A 25,114-nucleotide genomic window follows, 5' to 3' on the forward strand; every position below is an offset into this window, starting at 1 on the left:
TGCCGTGTACCAGTGTGAATTGTTCTGTGTATGCATATCTCCCCTCCCTCTTGAGCCTCCTTCCACCCCCGCACCCCACCCCGCTGAGTCATCTCTAAGCACCCAGCTGAGCTCAGGGTGTCCACTCTTAATCTCTGTTCCCCAGTGGACTGCAGAGCAGCATGTTAGAAGGGCCCTGGGGTCACAGCTTGATAGCAAAGAAGGGCCAGAACATCTTTAAAAAATGGAAGCAGTAGCCCTTAGAATTCAGGCATCATTTCAGGATAGGATCATTTTGGGCAGGGACACAGGTTGTACCTACTTCAAGAGCCTCTGAGCCTAGCTCAGAGGGACAGGTAAGTTGATTACAATGATCCTGGATCTTCAAGAAAATGTTCTAAGTTGTGTTTTGTCTGTTTTGTTGTTGTTTAGTCGCTAAGTCGTATCCGACTCTTTTGCGACCCCATGGACTCCTCTGTCCATGGAATTGTCTAGGCAAAAATACTACAGTGAGTTGCCATTTCCTCCTCCAGGGGATCTTCGTGACCCAGGGATCAAACTCGCCTCTCCTGGAAAAAAAGTCTGATGGTTTCAAACATAAACAATTTTGAAAATGACTGCTTTGCAGCAAACACCAAAAGTCCCCTGACCAGCACCAAAAAAGGCTTGCCTCTAGGTTACAGCATTCTGGTGAGAGAAGAGAAACAAAAGCCATGGTTCTCAGCACATTCCTCTGACAAGGGCAGTTCCTACTTGAGAGGGAATGAGGGAGTGTTTGGCCCACTGGCCCATGGCCCAAGCCAGGCTACACATTCTAGAAGCAATAAGGGTCTCTTCTCACCAGACTCTGGCTAGAATCCACTTTGTTGTTATTCGGTCACGAGGTGTCTGACTCTTTGCGACCCCATGGACCACAGAACGCCAGGCTTCTCTGTCTTTTACTATCTCCCGGAGTTTGCTCAAACTCATGTCCATTGAGTCGGTGATGCTATCTAAATGGAATCCACTGCCTAGTGCCTTTTCTGTTCACCAAAATTTATCCTATATTTCTTTATTTTTATTTATTTATTTTTAAATTGGAGTATAATACCCAATGAGTATAATACCCACTCCAATATTAACGCCTGGGAAATCCCAAGGACAGAGCCGCCTGGTGGGCTACAGTCCATAGGGCAAAGAGACATGACTGAGCACGCATGCACACACATAATTGCTCACAATGTTATGTTAGTTTCTGCTCTATGACAATGTGAATCAGCTCTCTTTCTCTCTCTCTCTCTATATATATATATGTCCCCTCCCCCTTGAACCTCCCTCTCACCCCTCTGAAAAGTGAAAGTGTTAATCGCTCAGTGGTGTCCAACTCTCTGTGACCCCATGGACTGTAGCCCGCCGGGCTCCTCTGTCCATGGGATTTCGCAGGCGAGAAAACTGGAGTGGGTTGCCATTTCCTCCTCCAGGGGGTCTTCAACCCTCCCAGGGGTCCAGTGCGGGTCTCCCATGTTGCAGGCCAGTTCTTCACCCCTCTAGGCCATCACAGGACCCCGAGCTGAGCTCCCTGTTTCATACAACAGCTTCCCACTAGCACTTCGAAGGCCTCTTCGTTGCACGGGAATGTGAAATGTTCCATGCAGAGAGGCACGCCAGTGGCCTGTCCCTGCCCCCTCATCACTGCCCTTCCCTCATGCCACAGAATCACAACACTCTGCCAACGCTCTGCCAGGAGCCAGCGTGTAGCATTTTTCCAGGGAAAGGAAGGAAGGAACGGAGGCTTAGTTCATGACGGCACTGAGCTCCGGAGCCAAAGCAGAGCTCAGTGTTCCAGCTCAGAGAACTTCCATAAGGTCTCTGTGGGGGGCCTTTGGTCAAAGCACATGCTCCTTCCAGGTAGACTTGGGAAGGACAGAGTCCCAGTGGCTCATCAAGCATTTATTCCTGGAGATAAACCCAATCCACAGCTGCTTTGAACTCCTGTAGGGATGAGTCAGAGCACAAGTGAAATACTAATTAACCTGTGTGTGCATGGGTGTGTGCATGCTAAGTCCATTCAGTTGTGTCCGACCCTTTTGCGACCCCATGGACCGTAGCCTGCCAGGCTCCTCTGTTCATGGCACTCTCCAGGCAAGAATACTGGAGTGGGTTGCCATGGCCCTTCTCTAGGGGGTCTTCCCAACGCATGGATTGAACCCGTATCTCTTATGTCTCCTGCATTGGCAGGTGCATTCTTTACCACTAGCGCCACCCACTAATTAATTAAGCCCCTGTTAATTAAAATATTCATAGAGAATATAAAAATCCTTTGCATTAGAATTCATCCAATTGTGCTTTTGTACCATTATTTCTTCCTCCTTCTGTTTGGTTGGGGCCAATGTGGTAATGAATTGGCAATCTCCAAGTGCATAAAAACGAGATGGTGCAGACTGTGGTCTTTATTTTAATTAAAAATATGCCATGTGGATATGTTTAAGAGTTATTTGTATCTCTAATATTTAAAAGTTAAACGCAGAAAACTCTAGAATACTGCAACATCCAAGTCCGTCCAACACTGGAGGATTAAGCTGGTTGTGGAAGCTCATGAGAGGGGCAAGGCACCATACTCCTGGCAGAGCTTTCCTCCTCACCTGGGTACCCAGAAAGAGAAGGACTGCCTGGTGGGACAAAGGAGCATCCTGCCTTTCCTTAGATGCAGCAGGCCCAGTATTTCCTCATCTTCCCAAGCTTTTCTCTCTCCTCCCTGCTGTCAGATGGCTGTTATTTTTCCCTGTGATCCCTCACTGCCATTAATGAGCTGTTCTTCATAACCAAATTTTCCAGACAACAAAATTTAAATACAGAACCTCTGCATGTTCAACCTCCTCACTGGGTGTTTCTTCTTTTCCCTAAGATGCATTACACACCTCCTTAACTTTTGAAGCAAAGTAGACAAGAACACGGGGCTTCCCTAGTGACCCAGCAGTAAAGAAGCTTAGATGGAAGCGTTCTATAATAAAGCAATGTTTCCCATCCTGAATACTATGGACATTTGGGGCAGATGATTCTTTGCTGAGGGGATGCTGCCTGGTGGATGGTGGAATGTTTAGGAGCATCACTGTGGATGCCGGTGTCAACCCCTGACCCCCAGTGTGGCCATCGCAAATGTCTCCTTTCGTGCGTGCTCTGTCGCTTCCGTTGTGTCCAACTCTTTGCAACTCTATGGACTGTAGCCTGCCAGGATCCTCTGTCCATGGGATTTTCCAGGCAAGGATACTAGAGTGGGTTTCCGTGCCCTCCTCCAGGGCATCTTTCCGACCCAGGAACCAAACCTGGATCTCCTGCATTGCAGGCAGATTCTTTACTGCTGAGCCACCAGGAAAGCCCCCAAAATGTCTCCAGACATTGCCAAATGACCTCTGCGGGGCAAAATGGCCTCCAGTTGGGAACCACTGAATTTAAGAGACTAAAGTGGAGGGAATTAGAGTAGGGATGGGAGCCTGGAGTCACACTGAGGCGAGGCTGCAATTCTTTGCGGGGCCACACCCGCCACACACTCTGTGCCTGAGCAGACATATGCGGGGTCTGGGCTCCTGCTGACCTGTATTCCTGGCTTCGCCCTGAGTTCTCGAGCCCTCCACAGCGGTGGCAGGCGAGTGTGATGCTATTGCTCGGATGGGCTGGTGCAGCCTGTTGTCCTGGGAGAGGGTGACCAGTGACTGCCCTGCTGGACAGGGCTCAAGGGCCGAACCTTCCTTTAAAAACCCGATCATTCTTGTTGTTGTTTAGATGGTAAGTTGTGTCCCGCTCTTTTTGTGACCTCATGGACTGTAGCCCGCCGGCTCCTCTGTCCATGGGATTCTCCTGGCAGGAATACTGGAGTGGGTTGCCATTTCCTTCTCCCGGGGATCTTCCCAGATCAGGGATAGAACCTGAGTCTCCTGCAATGGCAGATGGATTCTTTACCACCGAGCTACCAGGGAAGCCCTCGATCATTTGTGATTGCTTTCCAGATGACAGAATCCATGCTCCATGAAAACAACCTGGACAACCCAGAAAAGTGCACCAAAAGAAGTCACATGTAATTGTACTGGGCCAAGGGAACCACTGTTTACCGCGAACCAAAGCAAAGCAGACTCAGGGTCTTATTTATTATATTTTTAAAGCCTGCCTTTTCCACTTAAACTCGTGGTCTCTGCGTTAGCACAAAGCAGCCAGCAGAGTTACGACCCCTGGGGCTGGTACCAAGTGGTGAGTCACTGGGAAAGCTTGGCAGGCGCCCCGCCCATGTCAACGGCAAATGTCAGGCTGCACCTTCGCGGTTCTGCTCTTCCCTGAGAACCCGCTCGGTGCTGCCGTCTGTGCATCCTCTGACGCTGTTTATAATTTCAGCTCGAACGGTTTTCCTGGAGGTCATGAATGACAGGTTTACTGCCCCTCCACCCTTCTGCCACTCAGAGTTTCCCTCAATGATGGCTGAGAAATGACAACTTCCAGCAGAACCAGGCTGCCCTTTTTAGCATGAAAACTGAGAAAAGACTGCTTGGCCTCTACAGAAGTGAAAAGAGTAAAAATGTTAGCTGCTTAGTCATGTCCATATCTTTGTGACCCCACGGACTGTAACCCCCCAAGGCTCCTCTGTCTATGGGATTTTCCAGACAAGAGTACTAGAGTGGGTAGTCATTCCCTTCTCCAGGGGATCTTCCCAACCCAGGGATCAAACCCAGGTCTCCTCCACTGCAGGCTGATTCGTTACAGTCTGAGTCATCAGGGAAGCCCAACCTCTACAAAGTCCGAGGTTAAAAGTAATCATCACAGTGGGCATTCCCTGAGGACTTACTCCGACCCCAGCTGCTATAACGGCTTTTTAATGTAACATGCGATCCTTATGTCCTTCTTATGCTGGAGGTATTCTATTATTCCCACTTGACAGATGAAGAAACTGAGGAACAGACAAGTGAAGAAACCTGGACAGGATCCCATAGATAGAGGTAGCGATGGAGACAGGATCTGTATCCTGGCAGTCTGGCTCTAGGCAGGGGTCAGCAACCTTTTTCTATGAAAGGCCAGAAAGCCAATATTTTAAGTGAGCTTCTGCAGCAATAACTCAACTCCATTTTTGCGGAGAAAAGTGGTCACAGACAAGAGTAAATGAGCAGATATGAACATGGAGATTTAAATTTCATATACTTTTCACATGTCACAAAATAGGGTTCTACGTTAGGTTAAAAAAAAAATGTAAAAACTATTCTTATTTCTCAGGCTGTACGGAAATGGGTGGTGGGCTGGTTTGTAGTGGCTAACCCAGCTTCGGAGCACCAACTCCTAAACACACAGTTGCTATAAAAGTGCCATTCCCTGATGTAGGAAAATTCAGACCCAAAAAAAGATACAAGGGGCTGTATGATATAGATGAGAGTGCCCCATGCACCAAGGACTTCAGCCACCATCCTGCTGTGTCTCAGCGAGCGCCTCTGCCGGGGAAGGGTCATTTGTGGGCATAAGGACAGGAAGGCTGAGAGAAGTCAAGTATTCGAATGCAATAATGATTGACAACTCAGCCATAATGAAAACACATTTCTGGAATTCTAATGTGGGCTCAGAAAACTGATTTCATTTATTTAAACAACTTGATCGACAGCTGCTTGTTGGGAGCTTGTCTGAAGCTGGGCTCCCATGAATGAATACCCGTCGGTAGGAACACTGCAATCTGTTAACACTTGGTGGTTTACATGGACTGAGTGGATACCCTGGGTGGGGGTGGGGCTGGCACAGGTCCTTCTGCTCCCTCTGGCCTTCCTTCTCAGCTGACATGGAGCCAGGGCCCCTGCCCTGGCGAACCCAGACCAAACAAACTGTCCTGGGGCCATGCGGCTTCCAGGAGAGAAAGCTTTGGAGAAGGAATTCAGTACCGACCTGGCCACCTGGCCCATGTCCCCAGCAGATGCTAATGTGTCTGGCTGCTTAGCAGGGGCTCTGAGAGAATGTGGTACAAAAAGGACTCTTGGCATACCTTGTCGCTGCGCGGCTCTGAAATGCTTCCAGAGGCCCTGGCCACTGCCTCCCTGTGGCCTTCCTGGCTCTGGTCCCATCTGATGGCAGATGGCAGAACCATGGGTGGGGTGGGGCCTGGGAGGGGATGTCTGGGGAAGGTGGCTGTCTTTTCTGTGCCTTGGGTATCACTGTCCCAGGGTGAGCTGTCACGTCTTTCCCCTCCTCTCCAAGAGGATGCTTAGACTTTGGGGGCACTGATGGGAGAGTCAGATCCCAGGAGGGCAGTGGGAGGCCTTTTCCTGTGGCCCCCTGGAGCTCCTTGGGGTGGTGGGTATGTATGAATGGCTTCCTCTCAGATGATTTTGGAGCTGGAAAGGACCTTGGTAATCAGTAGTCTAATGCAGAGGTTCCTAACCTCCAGGATCTAAAGCCTGATGATCTGAGGTGGAGCTGATGTAATAATAATAGAAATAAAGTGCACAATAAATGTAATACACTTGAATCATCCCCCAACTACCCACCTTCTCCAATCGGTAGAAAAATTGTCTTCCACAAAACCAGTCCCTGGTACCAAAAATGGTTGAGGACTGCTGGTCTAATGGTACCCAACCTGGACCCCAAAGCAGTAATGTAGGATGTTTGTCCCTGGTGTTTTGTCTATATATATATATACATCAAACAAAGGAAATCAAATCCATAGCCATGACGAGCCCTTCCATGCTAACAGTACTTTTGAGAATTCCTTTGCTTTGGGCTGGAATTTATCTGCTGGGTGAGTCAGTGTTGGTTTATGCCCGTTGATAAAAAGCTCTGGTTAACAGTGATTTATATCTTGGATTAGTAAATCTGAGAAGATGAATTAATTATTGCTTAATAAGTGTGTGTGCTTGCTTGACACATGTTTAGGGAGCTAAGCATGAAATCTCTCGGGAGAAAGTTCTAAAAGAAGATCTTTGTGAAGAGATGGGGGAGAAACTGCTGATCTGGTGTAACCCTCTCCCCTTACAAATGAGGACACCAGAGGCCCAGAGTGTTGAGAGCTCATGCTTAAAGCCATGGCTGCTAAAGTTCCAGAGATGAAACTGGAATCCAGCTCCTCGAATGCCAGCCTCCTGTTCTTTCCATGACACCCAGGCCTTTGGTCATGCCTCCTTTGTGGAGTTGGTTCTGCCATATGAAGCCACTGATGTCCTTGAACTCCAGATGAATTGGGTCATGGTAACCAAAGGGGGCTTCCCTGGTGGCTCAGACGGTAGAGTCTGCCTGCAATGCAAGAGACTCAGATTTGATCCCTGTGTCGGAAAGATCCCCTGGAGAAGGGAATGGCTACCCACTCCAGTATTCTTGCCTGGAGAATTCTGTGGACAGTGGAGCCTGGAGAGTTACAGTCCATGGGGTCGCAATGTCAGACACAATTGAGCGACTAACTTACACTCTCACCCAAAGGGGATCCAGGCCCCTAGGGGACCCTGAGGTGGTGTGTGTTCCTTCTGGGCTTTTCCACTCAAAAGCCATGTTCACGAGCAAGTTCCCTCCAACCCCTTAAAAAAAAAATCACTTCATTTGTATTGTTTCTGTGGTCAGGAATGTAGAAAATGAGCCTATTATATATAAAAAAAAAATTTCCTAGAAGTGAAAAAGAACTAAAAGAGAATGGAAAGAAACTGAATTAGGAAGACCTGCAGGGAGACTGAATCTCAAGAATTTAAAGAGTAGTCTTTCTAGAGCCCAGGGGATGTGGGGACATTAAACTCTGTCCATGGGCTCAGAACGTGGGATCGCCCAGCAAGCCCATCATCCAGGTGGTGTGTGTGGCCCATGCAGAGAGAGAATGAAGCAGGCTCAGAGATCACTGGGGGCTTGGTGGAGAGCCTGGCTCACGGGTGGCTGCTCCAGGATTTAAGCCCAGGTCTCTGGCACTAAAGCCAGCATCTTTCCGGTGATCCCTCCGCTGACCTGAACCCTGCCTTTCCTCCCTCCCTGCAGACACATAGAGAACTGGCGCGGTCTGCACACGCTCAACGCCGTGGACATGGAGCTCTACACCGGCCTCCAGAAGCTGTGAGTGCACCGGCTCCCGGCGGGGGTGGGGCAGGGGCCAGCCCACACGCAGTTCAGGCTTCAAGATGCAACCTGAGCCCACGTCCCCCAGGTTAGCGCTTTCCTCAGTCCTGTGCTGGACCGATGGTCCCCAAGGAGCAGGGGTACTTCCAGTCACCTCCTCCTTTGGATTCAGTGTGAGTGTCGGCGGGGAAATTGGGGTGGGGAAACGGAGGAGTCTGCAGTGTTATAGTCGCTGGACCTGTCTTATCCACTTGCCAGGATGGGCACATTTCTCACCCTCACCCAGGTCCCAGTGGGATGTGAGCCCAGATCCTGCCCACTGGTCCTGTGGTCCTGTCCCTCAACTGGACCATGCGTGATGACCGGTGATGAAGAAATGCATTATTTACAGAGGTGGCTGTCGTCCACTCTTGGCCTCACTGGCTGTCAGCCTCGGCCCAGAGCAGAGCTGTAGCTCTACCCTGTAAGCTCTGCTGACCCTCTTTTCCTGTCTCGCTTCAGGACCATCAAGAACTCAGGACTTCGCAACATCCAGCCCAGAGCCTTCGCCAAGAACCCCCACTTGCGCTATATGTGAGTAGAGCTGGGTCCCGGCCGCAGGAAGTCGGTGGGTGGGTGGGGGCAAGCATATGGCAGCGAGAGAGAGTCCTGGGTTGTGAAGCCCGAGGCCTGAGATCTGGACCTGGCTTCGCTAGTGTGTGTCCTGGGGCAAGTCCCATCACTTCTCTGGGGCTCAGATTTTTGCTTCTTAAGATGAGGATTTTGGATTTGATGATCTCTGAGGTTCCTATAGGAAGGTAAAGCCTGAGACTAAGGGGTTAGTTTGTTCACTTTTTATGATGAAATTTGCAACTTAATGGGAATGTAAATGAGAGAAAATTCCCCATTTAAGTGTAGTGATTGATGTGAATACTACTCTTCAGAGACCATTTGTAGGGGTGTGTGTGTGTGTGTGTGTGTGTGTGCTGGGGTAGGGTTGGCTGAGGGAAAGCAGGTCCAGGTCAAGTGTCACGTATAGATAGATCCTGGGTTCAGTGGCGAAGAGTTCTGGAAAGCAGAGACACCGTATATAAAGTCACACAGCTTTGGGATGTGCTCGAGGTGACCAGGCTCTGGTGGGATCCTGTCTGTGCCTCCGCCTCCTGCCTCTCCCCTCCCACCACAGCCGTGTGTGACGGTGGCAGGGCCTCCGCAGGCTCAGCTTTGCCTAGACCCGTGCAGATGGAATCTCACGAGCCTAGTGCTTCCTCTCTAAGCCTAGTTCTGGGCTGAAGACTCTGGGATTTGATGGGAGGACCACCATTTCCTGGGGAGAGACGGGCTTGAAGGGAAACCTAGAGCCGGCAATTAGGGAAAGTGCCAACACACTGCACCCGTGGGGTCGTTGGTATTCAGTCAGGTCTCCTTTGCGGATGTTGGCCGTCTTGGACATCTATGGGGCATGTTCTCCAAGAGCAGAGATTCCGTAGGAACCAGCGGGGTGGAGTCTACTGTATTTGGCCAGAAAATGGAGGAATGGTGTACAGACGAATCTTTCCTTCGGCCACCTGAGAGTTGCTCTGGTGTAGGCACTTTGGACTTGAAGGGCATCCGGCTGCATCGGAATCTCACAGGAAGAGACAGAGCACCTGAAGGAAGTGGAGGGGAGGTGGAGGAAGAGAAAAGATCGTGGAGAATTCTGGTGGGAGAGTTGTTTCTCCTTTGGGGGGGTCCTGGCCTCACCCTGGGCCTTTGTGTGTTTTTCCAAGCACCTAGTGAATGCTTAGGGCTTCCCTGGTGACTCAGCAGTGAAGAATCCACCTGCCAATGCAGGAGGCAGAGGAGATGCGGGTTTGATTCCTGGGTCAGGAAGATCCCCTGGAGGAGAGCGTGGCTACCCACTCCAGTATTCTTGCCTGGAGAATCCCATGGACAGAGGAGCCTGGTGGGCTATAGATCATAGAGTTGCAACAGAGTTGGCAACATCTGACTCCACCGAGCAAGAGTGAGGGCTTGATAAGTGTTTTGTTTTGAAATCAGTGATGGCCACCTCTGCTTTGTGCTGAACTTTTTTTCCTCCCTTTGGACATGGCACACCGCAGGGCCATTGCTCAGGGTCTTATGTAGTAGCCGTGGGGGACCAAGTCCCCCTCTACCCCCCACTGCAGACGTCTCAATTATTTGTTGCCCCCTTGCCCTAGTTGAGCCTCTGTGGTGGGATTCTCCTGATGTGTGTTCTTTGCAGCTGGGAGTGTAGCTGGGACCAGAGGAGGGTCTTGGACCAGATGTTGCAGGTGTTTATTTTACTGGGAATTTGACGTTCCTTGTAAACTGTCCCAGGGGATGAAGCTTTTGCCCTCTAAGAAGTCTCCTTTTCATACTAACTCCTACCAGGGTCACGAGCCAGATGCCCACAGTGGACCAATGGGGACAGTGGGAGCTGGGGGCCACGTGTTCCCTCTTTGGGCCAGCCTGTAAACAATTCTAGCAGATTGCTGCTGAAAGAAGGTGGAGCGTTGGGTTGCCAGAATTACTGTGGTTTTTTTTTTTTTTTTCCAAGAAGAACTGGAGGCTCAGTGAAACCTCTCAAGTTTTAAATACTGGCACTAAAAATAAAGCCTCTCAATGCCATGAGCCAGGCAGCACTACCCTGTGGACAGAATGTGACATAGGGAATGCCAACTTGGGGGCCGGGGTCAGACCTGGGGGGACAGAAGCTGCCCGCATGGGAGAGGCTCTATTCCTTTAGACAGCAGCGGCTTGGTGCTCAGAATCTGCCTGCCATCACCTGCAGCTCTCTGGACATTTGAGATGTTTCCAGATGCATCGCATGTCCAAGGGCCACAGAGGTGGGGAGAAGCATGCAGCTTGGGTTCCAGGTGTCTCTGAAGTGGGTTGTACTAGAACTTGTCTTTGAATTACCCTTGAGATCCCTGAAGAGGGCTGTGACCCACCATCTCTTTTGAGATGATCCGAGTCTGCTGGCAGTGACAGGCTGGTGGGGCTTTGCAAGATTCCCCAAGGCTTTGGGGGCAGGAAGGGTGCCAATGGAATAGGTTCTGATGATACCAGTGAACCTGCCCGTGACCTTGGGCCCCGTTTCCTCCTGGACACACTGGCCAGCTCTTGCCCAAGTGTTGAGGTTGGCTGCACAAGGATCAAGAGTGAGATAGACAGGTCACCGTCAGTCCAACCCCATTTTGGGCCTGTCTGCATATTAAGGATGAGCTGGCTGCTCAGATCCACGTGATAGGGTCAGCATCTGGCCCAGGGGCTGCTGGAGGAGGAGCCTGGGGGTCCCAGAGAGGAGAGTCAAGAGGTCCAGCCATGTGCACGCGCTTCATCGATGGGTTTACTTATTAACTTTTCCCATTTACAGAGACACACCCCACATCTCGACTGAGTGAATTTCCCGGCAGCTCCGGGACACTTTCTCCTGGCAAATGGGCCAGGTTTCTCTGCTCTCGCACAACATCTTCTATTTCTGTCCTCTGAGTGCATTTACAAGTCTTCAGGCCCCAGCTGAGCAATCATAAGACGGTCACTTACTCCAGCACTAATTGCCGAGCTCTGGCTTGGTGGCTTTCTTCCCCCCCTTCTTCTTCTTCTTTTTTTTTAGGCTGATGGCTAAGTCTTTTCTTCTCCCCTTTTGTACACAATAAGAAGCCGAAAGTGAAATCATTGCCTTCTGTACTGATGTCAAGTTATCCAAGTTGTTCTGATTGGTCCAGCTGTCCCGCACCTCTAAGCTGCTGTTGCATTAGTCATAATACTCTCTCATGCCAGAAAATGAGCCAGCCATATGAAGGCCAAATTGTCTGCCACGAAGAAGCCTGGAGACTAGGACTCTTCAAGGTTTATGAGTGACTGAGCATCTCTTTTTGACCGTGTCTGTCTTCTTTGTCTTTTATTGAGTGTGAAAAACTAAATACTGATTTATATACATTTGAGAGACTAAAATATTCTTGACCCTTATATATCCTTTCCTTGGTGAAAGACTTTGGATTTTGAATTCTTAAGGATAAGGATTTTCCAAATGGATCATTGGAACTACTATTTGATCATCTGTAAAATGGGTGTAATGATAGTGCCTGTTCTAGTGATAGGATATGATAAAGATTTATGATAGAAGGTACATATAACACTTAGCCCAGTGCCGGTAAATCGTGTTTATAAATGCAAGCTGCTAGTAGTGATGGAATTGCTGTTATTACTGGGGTGGTGATCCTAGAATCAATGAGCAGAGATAATATGGCTTTGATGGTGGTTATGACCACTTCTTTATTAAAGGAAAAGCTGGATTTCTGTCCTGTGTCTCTCTGGTGACTAGAAGACTCCAAACTACACTCTCCCTGATGACTTTCTTCCTTGAATACTGATTGATGAACAAACCCTGATAGATTCTCTATAGTCTCCATTTAGTCCATCTTGCTCTAGATCAGGGATCCCTAACCTTTTTGGTACCAGGCACTGGTTTCATTGGTTTCGTGGAAGATGTTTTTTCTATGGAGAAGGCAAGGGGCTGAAGGGATGGAGTATGCCACCGAGATCCCTGGAATGTGCTGTTCATAGCAGGATTTGCGATGTTATGAGAATCTGATGCTGCCACTGCGCTGACAGGAGGTGGAGCTCCGCGGTAACGTGAGCGATGGGGAGCGGCTGTAAATACAGATGAAGCTTCCCTAGCTCACCCGCTGCTCGCCCGGTTTCTAACAGGCCACAGACCAGTACCCGTTGGGGACTCCTGCTGTAGACTGTGTGCACACCCTTCTTACCCCTTTTAGTTTCAGAAAGGATCCAACCAGTGGCAACCGAAGGGCTTACACTTTGTTGATTTCCATCTCACTTGAGACCACACCCACCAGGACTACAGAATTTGGATTGCTTGCTGAGTGCTCTAACCTCACCCCCTGCTGCAGACTCTTCTCTTCCTTTCTGCGGTTTGTCTTCTCTGGGATGGCTCACATACATAACAGATAGCTGCAGTTTGGAGTCCCCATAAGCAGTCATGACAGTGTCTACCTAAGACCTGCACTCAAATGATGGAGCTTGCTTTCATCCATAGAGCACTGACTGGTTTCAAAGTACTTTCTCCTATATTATCTGCTCTAACCCCTTTACCATCCTGGGTGGGGGAGTGTGGTAGGCAGCCTTCCTTTATAGCCTGGAAGACAGGTCCAGGGGGGGCCTGACTTAGAAATAGCAGAGATACAACTGCACTGAAGTCCTTTGGTTCTCTTTCGAAGAATCTTTCTCCTGTGGCTTATGGACCGGGAGGGACAATGTTTTTCACTGATGCAATTAAAAAATTTCTTAACATTTTTACAAATTTGCATAAAAAATTCAGGTATATGAGAAGCAGGGGAAAGACTAATACTGATTAAGCACTTACTATGTGCCAAGTACTGGACCTGCTACTTTGGTAAATATGATCTCGCCCCTTACAGTAACTCTTAAGTTTGGACTCCCCACCCCCATTTCATAGATGAGGACACTGAGGCTCAGAAGTCATAACTGAGTTTCCCCAAGGTCGCGTAGTAGTTAGTGGTACAACCAGGATTTGGACTCTGATCCTTTGGGCACTAAAGTCCATGGACTTTTCTATTCCCTTGGCATGTTTTGTTTCTCTGTCAAGCTTTCACAGCAACAATTCCTTGTGGTAGGGGTGGGGGAGGGTCTTTGAAGTTTTATTAGAGAGCAGCCATTTCTCTAGGGGCATTTAGCACCATCCATCCTCAAAGAGCTCCCGTTTAGAAAGCTCCATTTCATTTCTTTGCCTATTCAGGTCAAATCCTATAACAACAGCTACATTATGACCTGAATATCTTTGTTGTAAGATTTCTTAACGTTAGCCTGTGGCCCACTTATTTCCAAGAATATGTAATGTAAGATTCCAGCAAGGCAAGAGAATTTATTTAATCCCTTAGAGTGGTTGTGACGGGACCTTTCTTGTGTTCAGTTGGTTGATTTCTCCCCCTAAAGCTCTGAATATCACACTAAGTTATTCCTCTGCAAATGTACATGGGATCTTCCCTCTGAGAGAGCCAGCCTGGAGCTGACCTGTGTGGGAGCAGGGTGGGGTGGGGAGGGGAGAATGTCCTGATGTGGGCATGATTATTGTGTTAATTGTGGGCATGTCAATTGTGTTATGTTCACAAGGAGTGAAAGTCAGCAACACTGGGCAGGTAGGATTAGAGGAAGTGGCCAGGGTCCCTGCCCTTTCAGCGACACATTTGAGCTGGCAGCACATTTTTCTGGAGACCACTGGGGTGAACAATTGGTGAGATAGATTTATGATGTGTTGTGAAACACTCGGTGTTCTCTCTCCTTGAAATAACCACCCCAGCCTGGGTCTAAGACAGTCTGTAGATATTGTACCAGTAGACTTGTGCCTCTCTGCTTGCCCTTTACCTCTGCACTGATTTTTCTCCAAGTCCCAAACGGGTCGTGACTGGCACACTTGTCTCCAGATCTCTTCTCCATGTGTGCCCTCCCACCTGTTTTTTGTAGAGAACGTAGCCATTGGGCATTGTGTAGTAACAGTCAGGAATGTAGGCTTTGGAGACAGAAAGGCCACAGTTCCGATCCTATATCTTCTTTGTGCAACTTTGGGAACTTAGGCAAGCTGATGAGCTTCCGTGAGCTTTGGAGGGAATGTAAGAGTTCCCACTTCGTGAGATTGTTCTGAGCTTTAAATGAGATGATGCTTCAGAAGTGCTTAAGACGGTGCTTTATGAAAGACTCAATATTTTCTTTGCTGTTATTAATGACTTCTTCCTTGCCAGTGGTCTCTGATTTCACAGAATCATGGATAGGTAAAAGTGGAAGGGGCCTTAGCACTAAACCCCTAACTTTATATTCCTCGCCCTGCTCCCATCCTGGCCCTTTGGACTCATAAATCAAACTACCTGGCTGGCATCTTTACTTGGGTGGTTAAGACACAAGGCAGACTCAACTTGGCCAAAACAGAATTCTTGATTTCATTCCCTGTCCTGACTCCAAACCTTCAATGTTTCTTGTTTCCCTGAATGGTACCGTCCACCAGATCGCTGAGGCCAGAACCTTAAGAGTCATTTCTGACTCCTCTTCCCTTTCCCCGCCCAGCTCCACCCTTCCACCCTTCAAGTCCATAGGCTCTTTATATCCATCTGCTTCTCTCTCCCTCCACAAAGGCTGTCTTGATCCAAACTACCGTGCTCTCCTCTGGCTCTATGATAATTGCCTCCTAACTGGTTTTATTTCCTTTTGTCCCCTGCATTTGATTCCCAACACAGTTGCCAGAGTGATGTTTTAAACACATAGATCTGATTGTGTCCCTCTACTGCTTAAAGTCCTCCAACTACTTCCCTCCTTACTGACAATAAAAACTAAACCTTTCACCGTGGCCCCAGGATTCGAGTTGATTTGGTGTCCCATCTCCCTCTCGGCTTCCCTTGCACTCTTCTCCCTGGCCCTCTGCTGCAGCCTGGGAACCTTTCTTTCAGTCCTTTCAACACACCGAGCTCTTGGCCCTCCTTGGAGGGTTGGCGCTTGCTGATCCATCTGACCTGCATGAATCGCTCGCCCTAGTTCTCTGCAGTGTTCGCTCCTCCTCATTTCCCCCAATGCTCAGCAAGTCATCTCTAGCCTCCCAGTCCGAGTGGCCTTTCTTCACTTCACTCTTCAATACACTGTTTCCTCAGCCTTTGTTACTTCTGATGATCTGACAGTATGTGTTGTTGGTTTCAGTAGCTAAGTTGTGTCCCGCTCTTTGTGACCCCATGGACTGCAGCACACCAAGCTTCCCTTCACCAGTCCGTCACTGTTTCTCTCTCGAAGTTTGATCATATTCTTCTCCATTGAGTCGTTGATGCTATCCAACCAACTCATCCTCTGCTGCCCTCTTCTCCTCCTGCCTTCAACCTTTCCCAGCATCAGGGTCTTTTCCAATGAGTCGACTCTTTGCATCAGGTCACCAAGGTACTGGAGCTTCAGCTTCAACAGCAGTCCATCCAATGAGGCTGATTTCATTTAGGACTGACTGGTTTGATCTCTTCGTAGTCCAAGGGACTGTCAAATGTAAGCCATTTTCATTTGTTTACTTGTTTACACTCTGGCTCCCCCACTAGAATAAACTTCCACAGAGCAGGGACTTGGCTCCCATGCCTAGAAGAATGCCTGTTGCATGGGCAGTGGTCCTTGGCTCTTTGTTGAGTGTGTGAGTGATGCTAATCTGCCTTGATCATTCTATGGAATTTCTTCCCATAAGAAGCCCCAAACATACATACACCATTTCTCACACATTTTCAGGGATTTGCAGACTTCCCCTGAATCCTGGGTTAAGAACTGTTTCCAAGGATGTCCCAGAGAGAGGTGTGTAGTTTCTGGGAGGTAAGGATTATACCTAGCAGGTCTTGGCCATTTAAAAAATATTATACCAAAAGCAACGAATGAGATTTATGTTATGTCATATTCTCATGGGCATAAAAGAAGGCCTTCATAGTTTAAAATATCGAGTATCATTAATGATAAATCAGGAATATACTGGTACAGGATTTCTTTTGGGGATGATGAGAATATGTTCTAAAACGGATTATAGTGAGGGTTCCATAACTCTATAAATATACCAGAAACCAGCGACTTGTACATTTAATCAGGTGCCTTGTATATAAATTATATATCAATAAAACTGATGAGTGTGTGTGTGTGCACACGCGCGTGCATTCCCATCCCTCCTAGCAGAAGCTTTCAGAGCCTGTGTGTGGTCCATCGTGTCTCTTCGCCCTCTGTCATGGGACAGAGGGCATTAATGTTCCAGACGGAGGCTGTTCCATTAGCCTGAGTCTCGCTGGGGAGGTGATGGGAGTGAAGCCACAGCTGACTTGCTGTGGACTTGGAATATGAGAAAGAAATAAACTTTTGCTGTGGTTAAAAAAAAGAGAGAAAAGGATAAATCAGGAATGGCAGTAGCTGTAACCAGTGCCCAGGTGGGCTGCCAGGAATGCACATTCACTCTTGGTGCCTTAGCTGCCATCCTGTTCCTTTCGATCCTACTCAAGAGAGGGTCTCAGGATGCAAGTGAGATGGCTTTGGACCTTCTCTAATTTACATGTATAAGGAAGAAAATCATAAGCAAGTAACGTTTCTTTTATTATTGGAGTATAATTGCTTTTCGATGTTGTTAGTTTCTGCTGTACAGTGGAGTGAATCAGTTATATGGATACATATATCCTCTTCCCCTTGGGCCTCCCTGCCACTCCCCCCACCCCCATCCCACCCTCTAGGTCATCACAGAGCGCTGAGCTGAGGTCCCTGTTCTGTATAGCAGCTTCCCGCTAACTGTCTATTTTACACGTGGTAGTGAGTACATGTCAGCGCTACCCTCTCAGTTCATCCCCCTCTCCTTCCCCGACTGTGTCCACATGTCCATTGTCTCTATCTCTGTCTCCACTCCTGCCCTACAAATCGGTTCATCTGTACTGTTTTTCCAGATTCCACATATATGCTTTATGTGTTATTTATGACAAAGGTGTGACCACTCGCACCTTTGAAGCTCTGTACCTTCTCCAGTCTTTGAACACAAGGCAATGGAGGAGCCACTGGTTTAGCCTGTAAGTGTGATTGTGGATCAGAGTTGGAGCATCTGAGGAGGCTTCCTGGAGGAGGTGTGGGTTTGGATGGGTGGACAGCCTGCTCACGGCACAGGGGCTGCCGCTCACTGCAGGGTGAGTACAGACCTTCTCCAAAGGTCTTCCTTCGGAGGACCTTCCAAATTATTTTGGAATTTCTCCCAGAGCTGTGTAGACACATGTTCATGGTTCCAGGCCATCATGTCTGGTCAGCAGGGAAACGCTGAAAGAATTCCAAAGGAACAGAACTTCAAAATGGAGCCATGCATCAAGGCAGTGGGATTTTTGCAGATCTAATATTGTGGGAAGCTCGAGTCAGTGGTGTGTCTGGGTGGTGGTCTGGAGTGGAGAAGATGCTTAACTCTGGGTCCACATCTGAGTGCGGGGAAGGACTCGGCCCCTGACTGGCTGTCAGCTGTGAGAGGGACTCTTTGGCTATGACAGTGCTGGCTGACCACAACTTACATGTGACTTTGCCCTTTTTCTGCATTATCTGTGACCCTCAATAAGCTGTGTAACACATTTAATATGTTTTCACATCTGTAAAAGGAGGCAATGTTATAAATGGCCCAGACCGGGCCTCACTGAATTTTAGGAAATTCTTCCTGGAAGAAAGTGTTAGTCAGTCAGTCGTGTCCGACTCTTTGCGACCCCATGGACTGTAGCCGATCAGGTTCTTTACCCATGGAATTCTCTAGTCAAGAACACTGGAGTGGGTAGCCATTCCTTTTTCCAGGGGATCTTCCTGACCCAGGGATCGAACCTGGGTCTCCTGCATTGCAGGCAGATTCTTTATTGTCTGAGCCACCAGGGAAGCCGTCCTGGAAGAAAAGTGGCCATCAGGGGCATGGCCAGAGGAAAGCTGTTTCCAGTTGGTTTTGGCCCTCCACCCCCACATCCCTGGAATGGTAGTCACTCCAATGCAGTGAGTTCCAAAGACATCTAGAAAGCACTGGTTGTATGCCAGGGCATTAGCTTGTATGCACATATTATGTCACCTTATGCTCATAATAGCAAGTGGACACTATTGTTGTCTCCATTTTACAGATGGGGAATTAAAGGCACAGGGAGCTTAAGTGACTTGCTTACGCTTACACAGCCGCTCAGTGGCAGAGACAGAAGCCAACCCTGGATGGGCTGTCTCTAGGACTCCAGAACTTGTGGTCTTCATAATGGTCTTCATGGACGATCTCTGATCTACTGTACATTGACTGTGGCCAACTCAGGTCCAACCTGGGCTGGTGTCAGTTCTCGAGCCCAGCTGGACAGGAAGGTCGAGTAATAAGCTTCAGAGCAGTGCTTCTCAGAATAGGGGCTATCTGGGGAGAAAGATCTTTGGGAGACTAAGAAGGACTCCCCGAAAACTGAGTCCTGCTTTAACTGATGGCCAAAAGGGTCAAGGAGAGCAGGTGACCCCCTTTAGCCTACTGGCTGGCACTCAGGAGAGCCATTAGCAGGTCTCACAGAGCGGGTGCTCCACAAAGAGAATGGAGTGGTTGAGATAAATGGAGATAAATCCGTGCTGCAATATGTGGGTGCAGGAACAGCGGGTGTTCCATCCACTCATTTTCAGGAAGCTCGGGGCTGCTGTCCATGTCATCAGCTCTGGGCAGGACCGTGTCTGTAGGTGGCAGACCTCAATGCAAGATCTGAGCATGGGAGTGGGAAAGGAGGGGATGTGGAACAGACTAGAGGAACTCTGAGGCCCAGGCTCTGCCCTGTCATGATTTCATACCCATGTTTGCAGCTTCAACACTTGGTACCTCCTGGTGCAGTCGAGTGGTGTTTCTATAGAGGTGCCTGCATCCTCGCATTCTTCCCGTGTCCCAGCTCCTGTGACGTCTGATGACTGCAGGGAGAGCCTCTGTTGTCCTCTTTTGTTTTTTTAAATTAAAAAAAATTATTATTATTTTAAAGTTTATTTATTTGGCTAACTGGATCTTAGTTGTGGCACGCAGGATCTTATGGTTGTGGCATGTGGGATCTAGTTCCCTGACCATGGATTGAACCTGGGCCCCCTGCATTGGAAGCATAGGGTCTTAGCCCCTGGACCATCAAGGAAGTCCCTGTTGTCCTCTTTTATTTTTTTAATTAAAAAAATTATTATAATAAAGTTTATTTGTTTGGTTGTGCCACGTCTTAGTTGTGGCCCACCGGATCTGATAGGTGGGATCTAGTTCCCTGACCAGGGATCGAATTTGGGCCCTTGCATTGGGACCTTGGGGTCTTAGCCACTGGACCACCAGGGAAGTCCCTGTTGTCCTCTTAAACAGATACCCCTTGGTCCTATTGAATCCAACATGTGTTTTGTACACTAGAACTCACCAAGCTCCCGATTTTCAGTTTGGAGTTTCTTAGTCTCCACTCATTTCTCTGCTGCCTGCAAAGAAAGTAGATTTCTAGTCCACTCACACCCTCATTCTCCTGGGAGATTGCCCCTCTGGAGCCATGGAAAGATTGGCTCCTTGGTCCCTAGTGAGGCAGGTGGCAAGCTTCCTAAATTGAGTCTCTTTTTTCTTGTCCCTTTGTGTCTCTCCTTCAGGCTCCCTATGGTCCTGGGATTACTCACATCTTCCCTCATTATTTCTTCCTTTTCTCTTTGTTTTGTGGATAACATTGTGATCCACCCGTGGCAGACCCAATGTGACCCAGACTATATGGCCATGCACCTCTCTTTGCCAGCCACTGTCTGTGTTATTTATTTTGCAATTTTCATAGTCAAAGCCCTACATTCAGCATAAATCTTGTGTTCTTTCTCATTTCAGGAAACTCTGTTCTCTAGGATTCTTTGGACTGAACTTTAAGAGTTTTACGTAACTTCATCAGCTTTGCCTTTAAAAGCTCAGTCCAGTGCTGAGTAAACACTCTGGACTGCATGTCTCCTAACCTTGGGGATTAGACTGTGTGCCTGTATTTTCCAACCTTGATTATTCTCTGTAGATTTTCTTTTCTTTTTTTCCTCCCCTCCCCTAAGGCATCATTACTTCCCATTTGTCCACAGCTCTTTTCTCCATTTTTCTTGTTAAGGACAGATTTAGAAAATGAGATTAGTCTCGTGGCTATTTTGGAGTCATCATTAATTTTTGGCCCTCGTCATGCCTTAGCAGGCTGGCAGTCTCGTGTCTTTTTTCCTGGTTTCTTCTTGATGGCTTTGTGAAAGTCTCTTTTGTTCCTGGGTTAACCCCTTTTGTCTCATGGGGCTTGCCTTGGTCTTGAGGGGCCTCTGCCTTTTTTGGGTGGTCTTCTAGGTGATGCAGGCATTGTGACTGTTCTGGCTTGGAAGGGCAGTGGGTCTCTCAGATCAGACCTGGACCATCTGCTGCCCTGGCTGCCAGGAGGGGCTCCTCCCCATGTTTACTTTGCAACCCTGAAATAGACCTTTAGAAAGGTATGTCTTTCCCCATGATGTGCAAGGTCCTTGGGAGGGAAGACTAGGTCTTATTCCATCATGTTTGTTTCATGCTAATTGCAGGTTTGAAAAAGGAATGAATGAGGGAGTAAATGGAAGAGTGAAAACAGCATATATTCTGGAGGTGACATTGGATCTCCAGCTTTGCCAACTCTTTCTTTAAGTTGATGCTCTCTGCCCAAGAGTGATGTCTCAGTATCCTTCCCAGAACAATGGGAGGGAATTCCTACCCTCCAGACCTTTATATGAGGATTCAAAGAGTGAGCATACAGCACCTCCCTTGGTGGCTGCATGTGGCAGGTGCTCAGTACCCAGTCTGTCCTGTGTCTTGGAAACTATTGCAGAAGCTCAGAAGTTCAGTCCTTGTTAAGGAACTTGGAAGCCCAAGCTCTAAATAGGTGGATCTCAGGCTTCCCTGGAATTCTAACCCAGTATTTGGGGAAAACCAGGAACTCAAAGATAGGGGGGTTAGAAGGCTGTGTTGAGGAGTTGGTTGGAACCAGTGGAGCCTGGTTCTCACTCCACCATCCCTCACTATATGCCCCATTTGCTGTCAAGCAGTAAATGTCAGATGCCTCCTCATCTCCCTCTAGAGGGAGGGCTTGGTGCTTCCCTGCCAAGAGCCCCAGCCTCTCAAACATGCGTGTGTGCTCCGTTGCTAGTCCCATCCAACTCTGTGCACCCCTATGGACTGCAGCCCGCCAGGCTCCTCCGTCCGTGGGATTTCCCAGGCAAGAATACTGGAGTGGATTGCTATTTCCTTCTCCAGGGGATCTTCCCAACCCAGGGATCAAACCTGTGTCTCCCGCATTGGCCTGCAGATTTTTTACAACTGAGCCACCTGGAAAGCCCTCTTACACACCAGTGTCCTAAGAGATCTCCCCAGAGCTGTCAGTCATAACCCCATCTTGCAAGTGTTTTCTGTGTAATGGGAAAGGAGATTTTTTTTTTTTAATTTGATTGCACCATGCAGCATGTAAGATCTCAGTTCCCTGACCAGGGATTGAACCCACGGTCCCTCCTTGGAAGTGTGAAGTCTTAACCACTGGACCACCAGGGAAGTCCCAAGGAGATTGTTTAAACATTTCAGAGCCTCATGAATGTGCCCCTGATGCTCTTAGACCAAGAACCAGATTCCCTTGGTCTTCAAGGTGAGCATGCAGCCTGGACAGAGACCTGAGTGGGAAGCAATACAGGCCTGGTGGCAGCCTGGGGACCTGTCCCAGGGCTCTCCACTGACATCTCCCTCTCCACCTGTTCTCTTGCTCCCGCTGCCCCGCGTTTCCCTCCAAACCTCCATCGTGCCATGCCGCTCTGCTCACGGCCTTTGTGGTGATCCCTTGGGTGGGAGACTTTCATCCAGCCCCCAGGCTCTTTAATTAGCTCCTAACCTTCCTTCCAGTTCCAGCTCAATAATGGACTGAAAGCAAGCTTTTTGTGACCCCCACCCAACCCCTGCCACAAGTGCTGTTACCATCACTTTTCTTAGGGCCCTGTTCTTTTTCTTCCAGGACACTTGTCTCATAAAATATACATTGGAATTGAATGATTATCTTTTAGTTCTGTGAATTCTCTGGACAAGAATACTGGAGTGGGTGGCCATTCCCTTCTCCAGGGGATCTTCCCGACCCAGGGATTGAACCCGGGTCTCCCACATTGCAGGCAGATTTTTTTTACCATCTGAGCTCCCTGGGAAGCTCCAATTCTGTGATGTTTGTTGTCCCTCCTGGGCTGAAAGCTCCCTGAAGATAGTCATCCTGCCTCCCTCCTCTACCACCCAGTACCCAGTCCTTGGCAGCCCCTGACACATGGCAGGCACATCAGTGGATGAATGAATGGGTGACTTGATAGAAGGGTTGCATCATCATTTGTTTCCCTTTCCTCATTGGGCAGACCCGAAGCCCAGAGGCATTCGGGGCCCAGCCACCGGGCAATAGAAAGTAGGCTTCTGCCTTTGAGAATCTGATCAGCCTCCTCTGATGCTTGTTGAGTCTGGTTCCATACTGTGTCAGAGCCACTCAAAACCAGTTGCCCCCAGAAATGCCTGCTCCAAGGGGGGAATCAGAGGGATAACCTCACCCACCCACCGGCCACCCCAGCATCTTCCTCCAAAAATGAATGGGCACCTTAGTCCCTTGTCTTTTTCCACATCTGGAGAGCTGGGCTCTGTCCCAGGGGTTGGGTAGCTCACCCCCTCCCGGCGGCAGTGGGGCTGCCCCCTGAGTGCCAGCTGTCTGTCTGCAATCAGGAATCTCTGCTGATGCCAGGGAGGGTGGTGTTTGCAAAGAGCAACCATGTGCTCCTTATTTATTGTGTGGAAAAGAAAACAAATTAAGGCCTTGTAATTATACAGTGAGGCATGTTCTTAAATAAAGCTTAAGCAGTCAGAACTCCATTTGAAATATTAATAATCGCATTTCCCAGCAGCCTTCTTCTCTCTCTCCTCTATCCCTCTCCTCCCATCCTTCCTTATTCCTTTTCTCCTCTGTCGCTCTCATGGGGGCAGGTCTCTGCTGGGACCTCAACTGTGTCTGAAAAGCTTCGCTTGCCGGCTGGGACTGGGCATCCTTGTGATCCCACAATGGTCTTTTTTTAAAGTATTTATTTATTTGGCTGCATCAGTTCTTGGCTGCACATGGCATCTTCATTGCATCGTTCAGGATCTTTTGTCGTGGCACACGGGCTTAGTTGCTCTGTAGCATGTGGGAATCTAAGTTCCCAGACCAGGGATTGAACTTGAGTCACCTTCATTGCAAGGCAGATTCTTAACCACTGGACCACCAGGGTAGTCTCCACATTTGTCTTTTTAAAGATCATCAACCTGTTTTTGTAGGTGATTTCAGAGGCACGGGGCTGGTTGTGCTAGGATTTTTTTGACCACTAACCACCCTCATTCCAGTTAAGCCTTGAGAAGAGGGTAATGTTGTGTTGAGGACCCGAGGATTCGAGCCAGTTGGAACTGGGCTCCATTCCCAGCTTGACTGCTGACCAGCTGCAAGACTTCAGTGAAGTTCATCTAATCTCTCTGAGCTGATTCTTCCTCTGGCGATAAAATCACCTCCCTCATAGGCTGGTCTTGGGACTCGGATGAGATAATGCCTTTAAAGTCCTGACTCATAGCAGGTTCTTACATATATTAGGTCTTTTCTTTGGACCACACCAAAATTTGATGGAGCTTATTTCTATTGGGAGTGTCCCTGATAGCTCAGTTGTTAAAGAATCCACCTGCAATGCAGGAGACCCCGGTTCAATTCCTGGGTCAGGGAGATCCCCTGGAGAAGAGATAGGCTACCCACTCCAGAATTTTTGGACTTCCCTGGTGGCACAGATGGTAAAGAATCTGCCTGGAATGTGGGAGACCTGGGTTCGATCCCTGGGTTGGGAAGAGTCCCTGGAGGAGGGCATGGCAACCCACTCCAGTATTCTTGCCTGGAGAATCCCCATGGACAGAGGAGCCTGGCAGGCTACAGTCCATGGGGTCGCAAAGAGTTGGACATGACTGAGCAACTAAACACAAACACATTTCTATTGACCTGGACCCACACTTTCACTGTGTACCTAGAACATGCTAAGCACCTCTTAGGTCTCCCTAAGCATCTGTGAAGGGCTTCCCTGCTGGCTCAGTGGTTAAGAACCCACCTGCCAATGCAGGAGACGCAGGTTCAACCCCTGGGTCAGAAAGATCCTCTGGAAAAGGAAATTACAGCCCACTCCGGTATTCTTGTCTAGGGAATTCCATGGACATAGGAGCCTGGTGGGCTACAGTCTATAGGGTCACAAAGTGCTGGACGTGACTTAGAGACTGCGCATGCATGCAGGCATCTGGGAAATGAGGGATGCGTCTGTCCGGGGCCCTGCAGGTGGACGTAGAGAGGGGCTGCCACTGTCATCTCCTCTTATGACTAATGCCTGATTCCTGAGTAAGATGGTCTCATAACCAACATGGCTACGGTGCTTTATATACCACTTCTCAGAAGCACCATCTCATTTAATATGCAGTCTTAAGGTGAAGTGGCGGTTACTATCATCCTCATTTTACTGCTGAGCAAACTGAGAGAGTGAATTGCCCAGGGCTCCAGAGCTGGAAGCGGTGAAGCATGGATCAGGACCT

The 25,114-nt window shown here is 48.7% G+C and overlaps 1 protein-coding gene across 8 annotated transcripts in view; it reads left to right on the forward strand.

The window, feature by feature from the left end:
- NTRK3 (neurotrophic receptor tyrosine kinase 3) overlaps positions 1-25,114 on the forward strand; it is a 418,664-nt gene that overhangs the window by 71,118 nt on the left and 322,432 nt on the right. For all 8 annotated transcript variants that reach the window (XM_043490362.1, XM_043490363.1, XM_043490359.1 and 5 more), the window contains 2 exons: positions 7,930-8,004; positions 8,509-8,580. In XM_043490362.1, the coding sequence (XP_043346297.1) occupies positions 7,930-8,004; positions 8,509-8,580 (147 nt within the window). The remainder of the gene's footprint in view (positions 1-7,929; positions 8,005-8,508; positions 8,581-25,114) is intronic.

The sequence above is a fragment of the Cervus canadensis genome, chromosome 17, assembly GCF_019320065.1.
Source record: "Cervus canadensis isolate Bull #8, Minnesota chromosome 17, ASM1932006v1, whole genome shotgun sequence".
Lineage (NCBI taxonomy): Eukaryota > Metazoa > Chordata > Mammalia > Artiodactyla > Cervidae > Cervus > Cervus canadensis.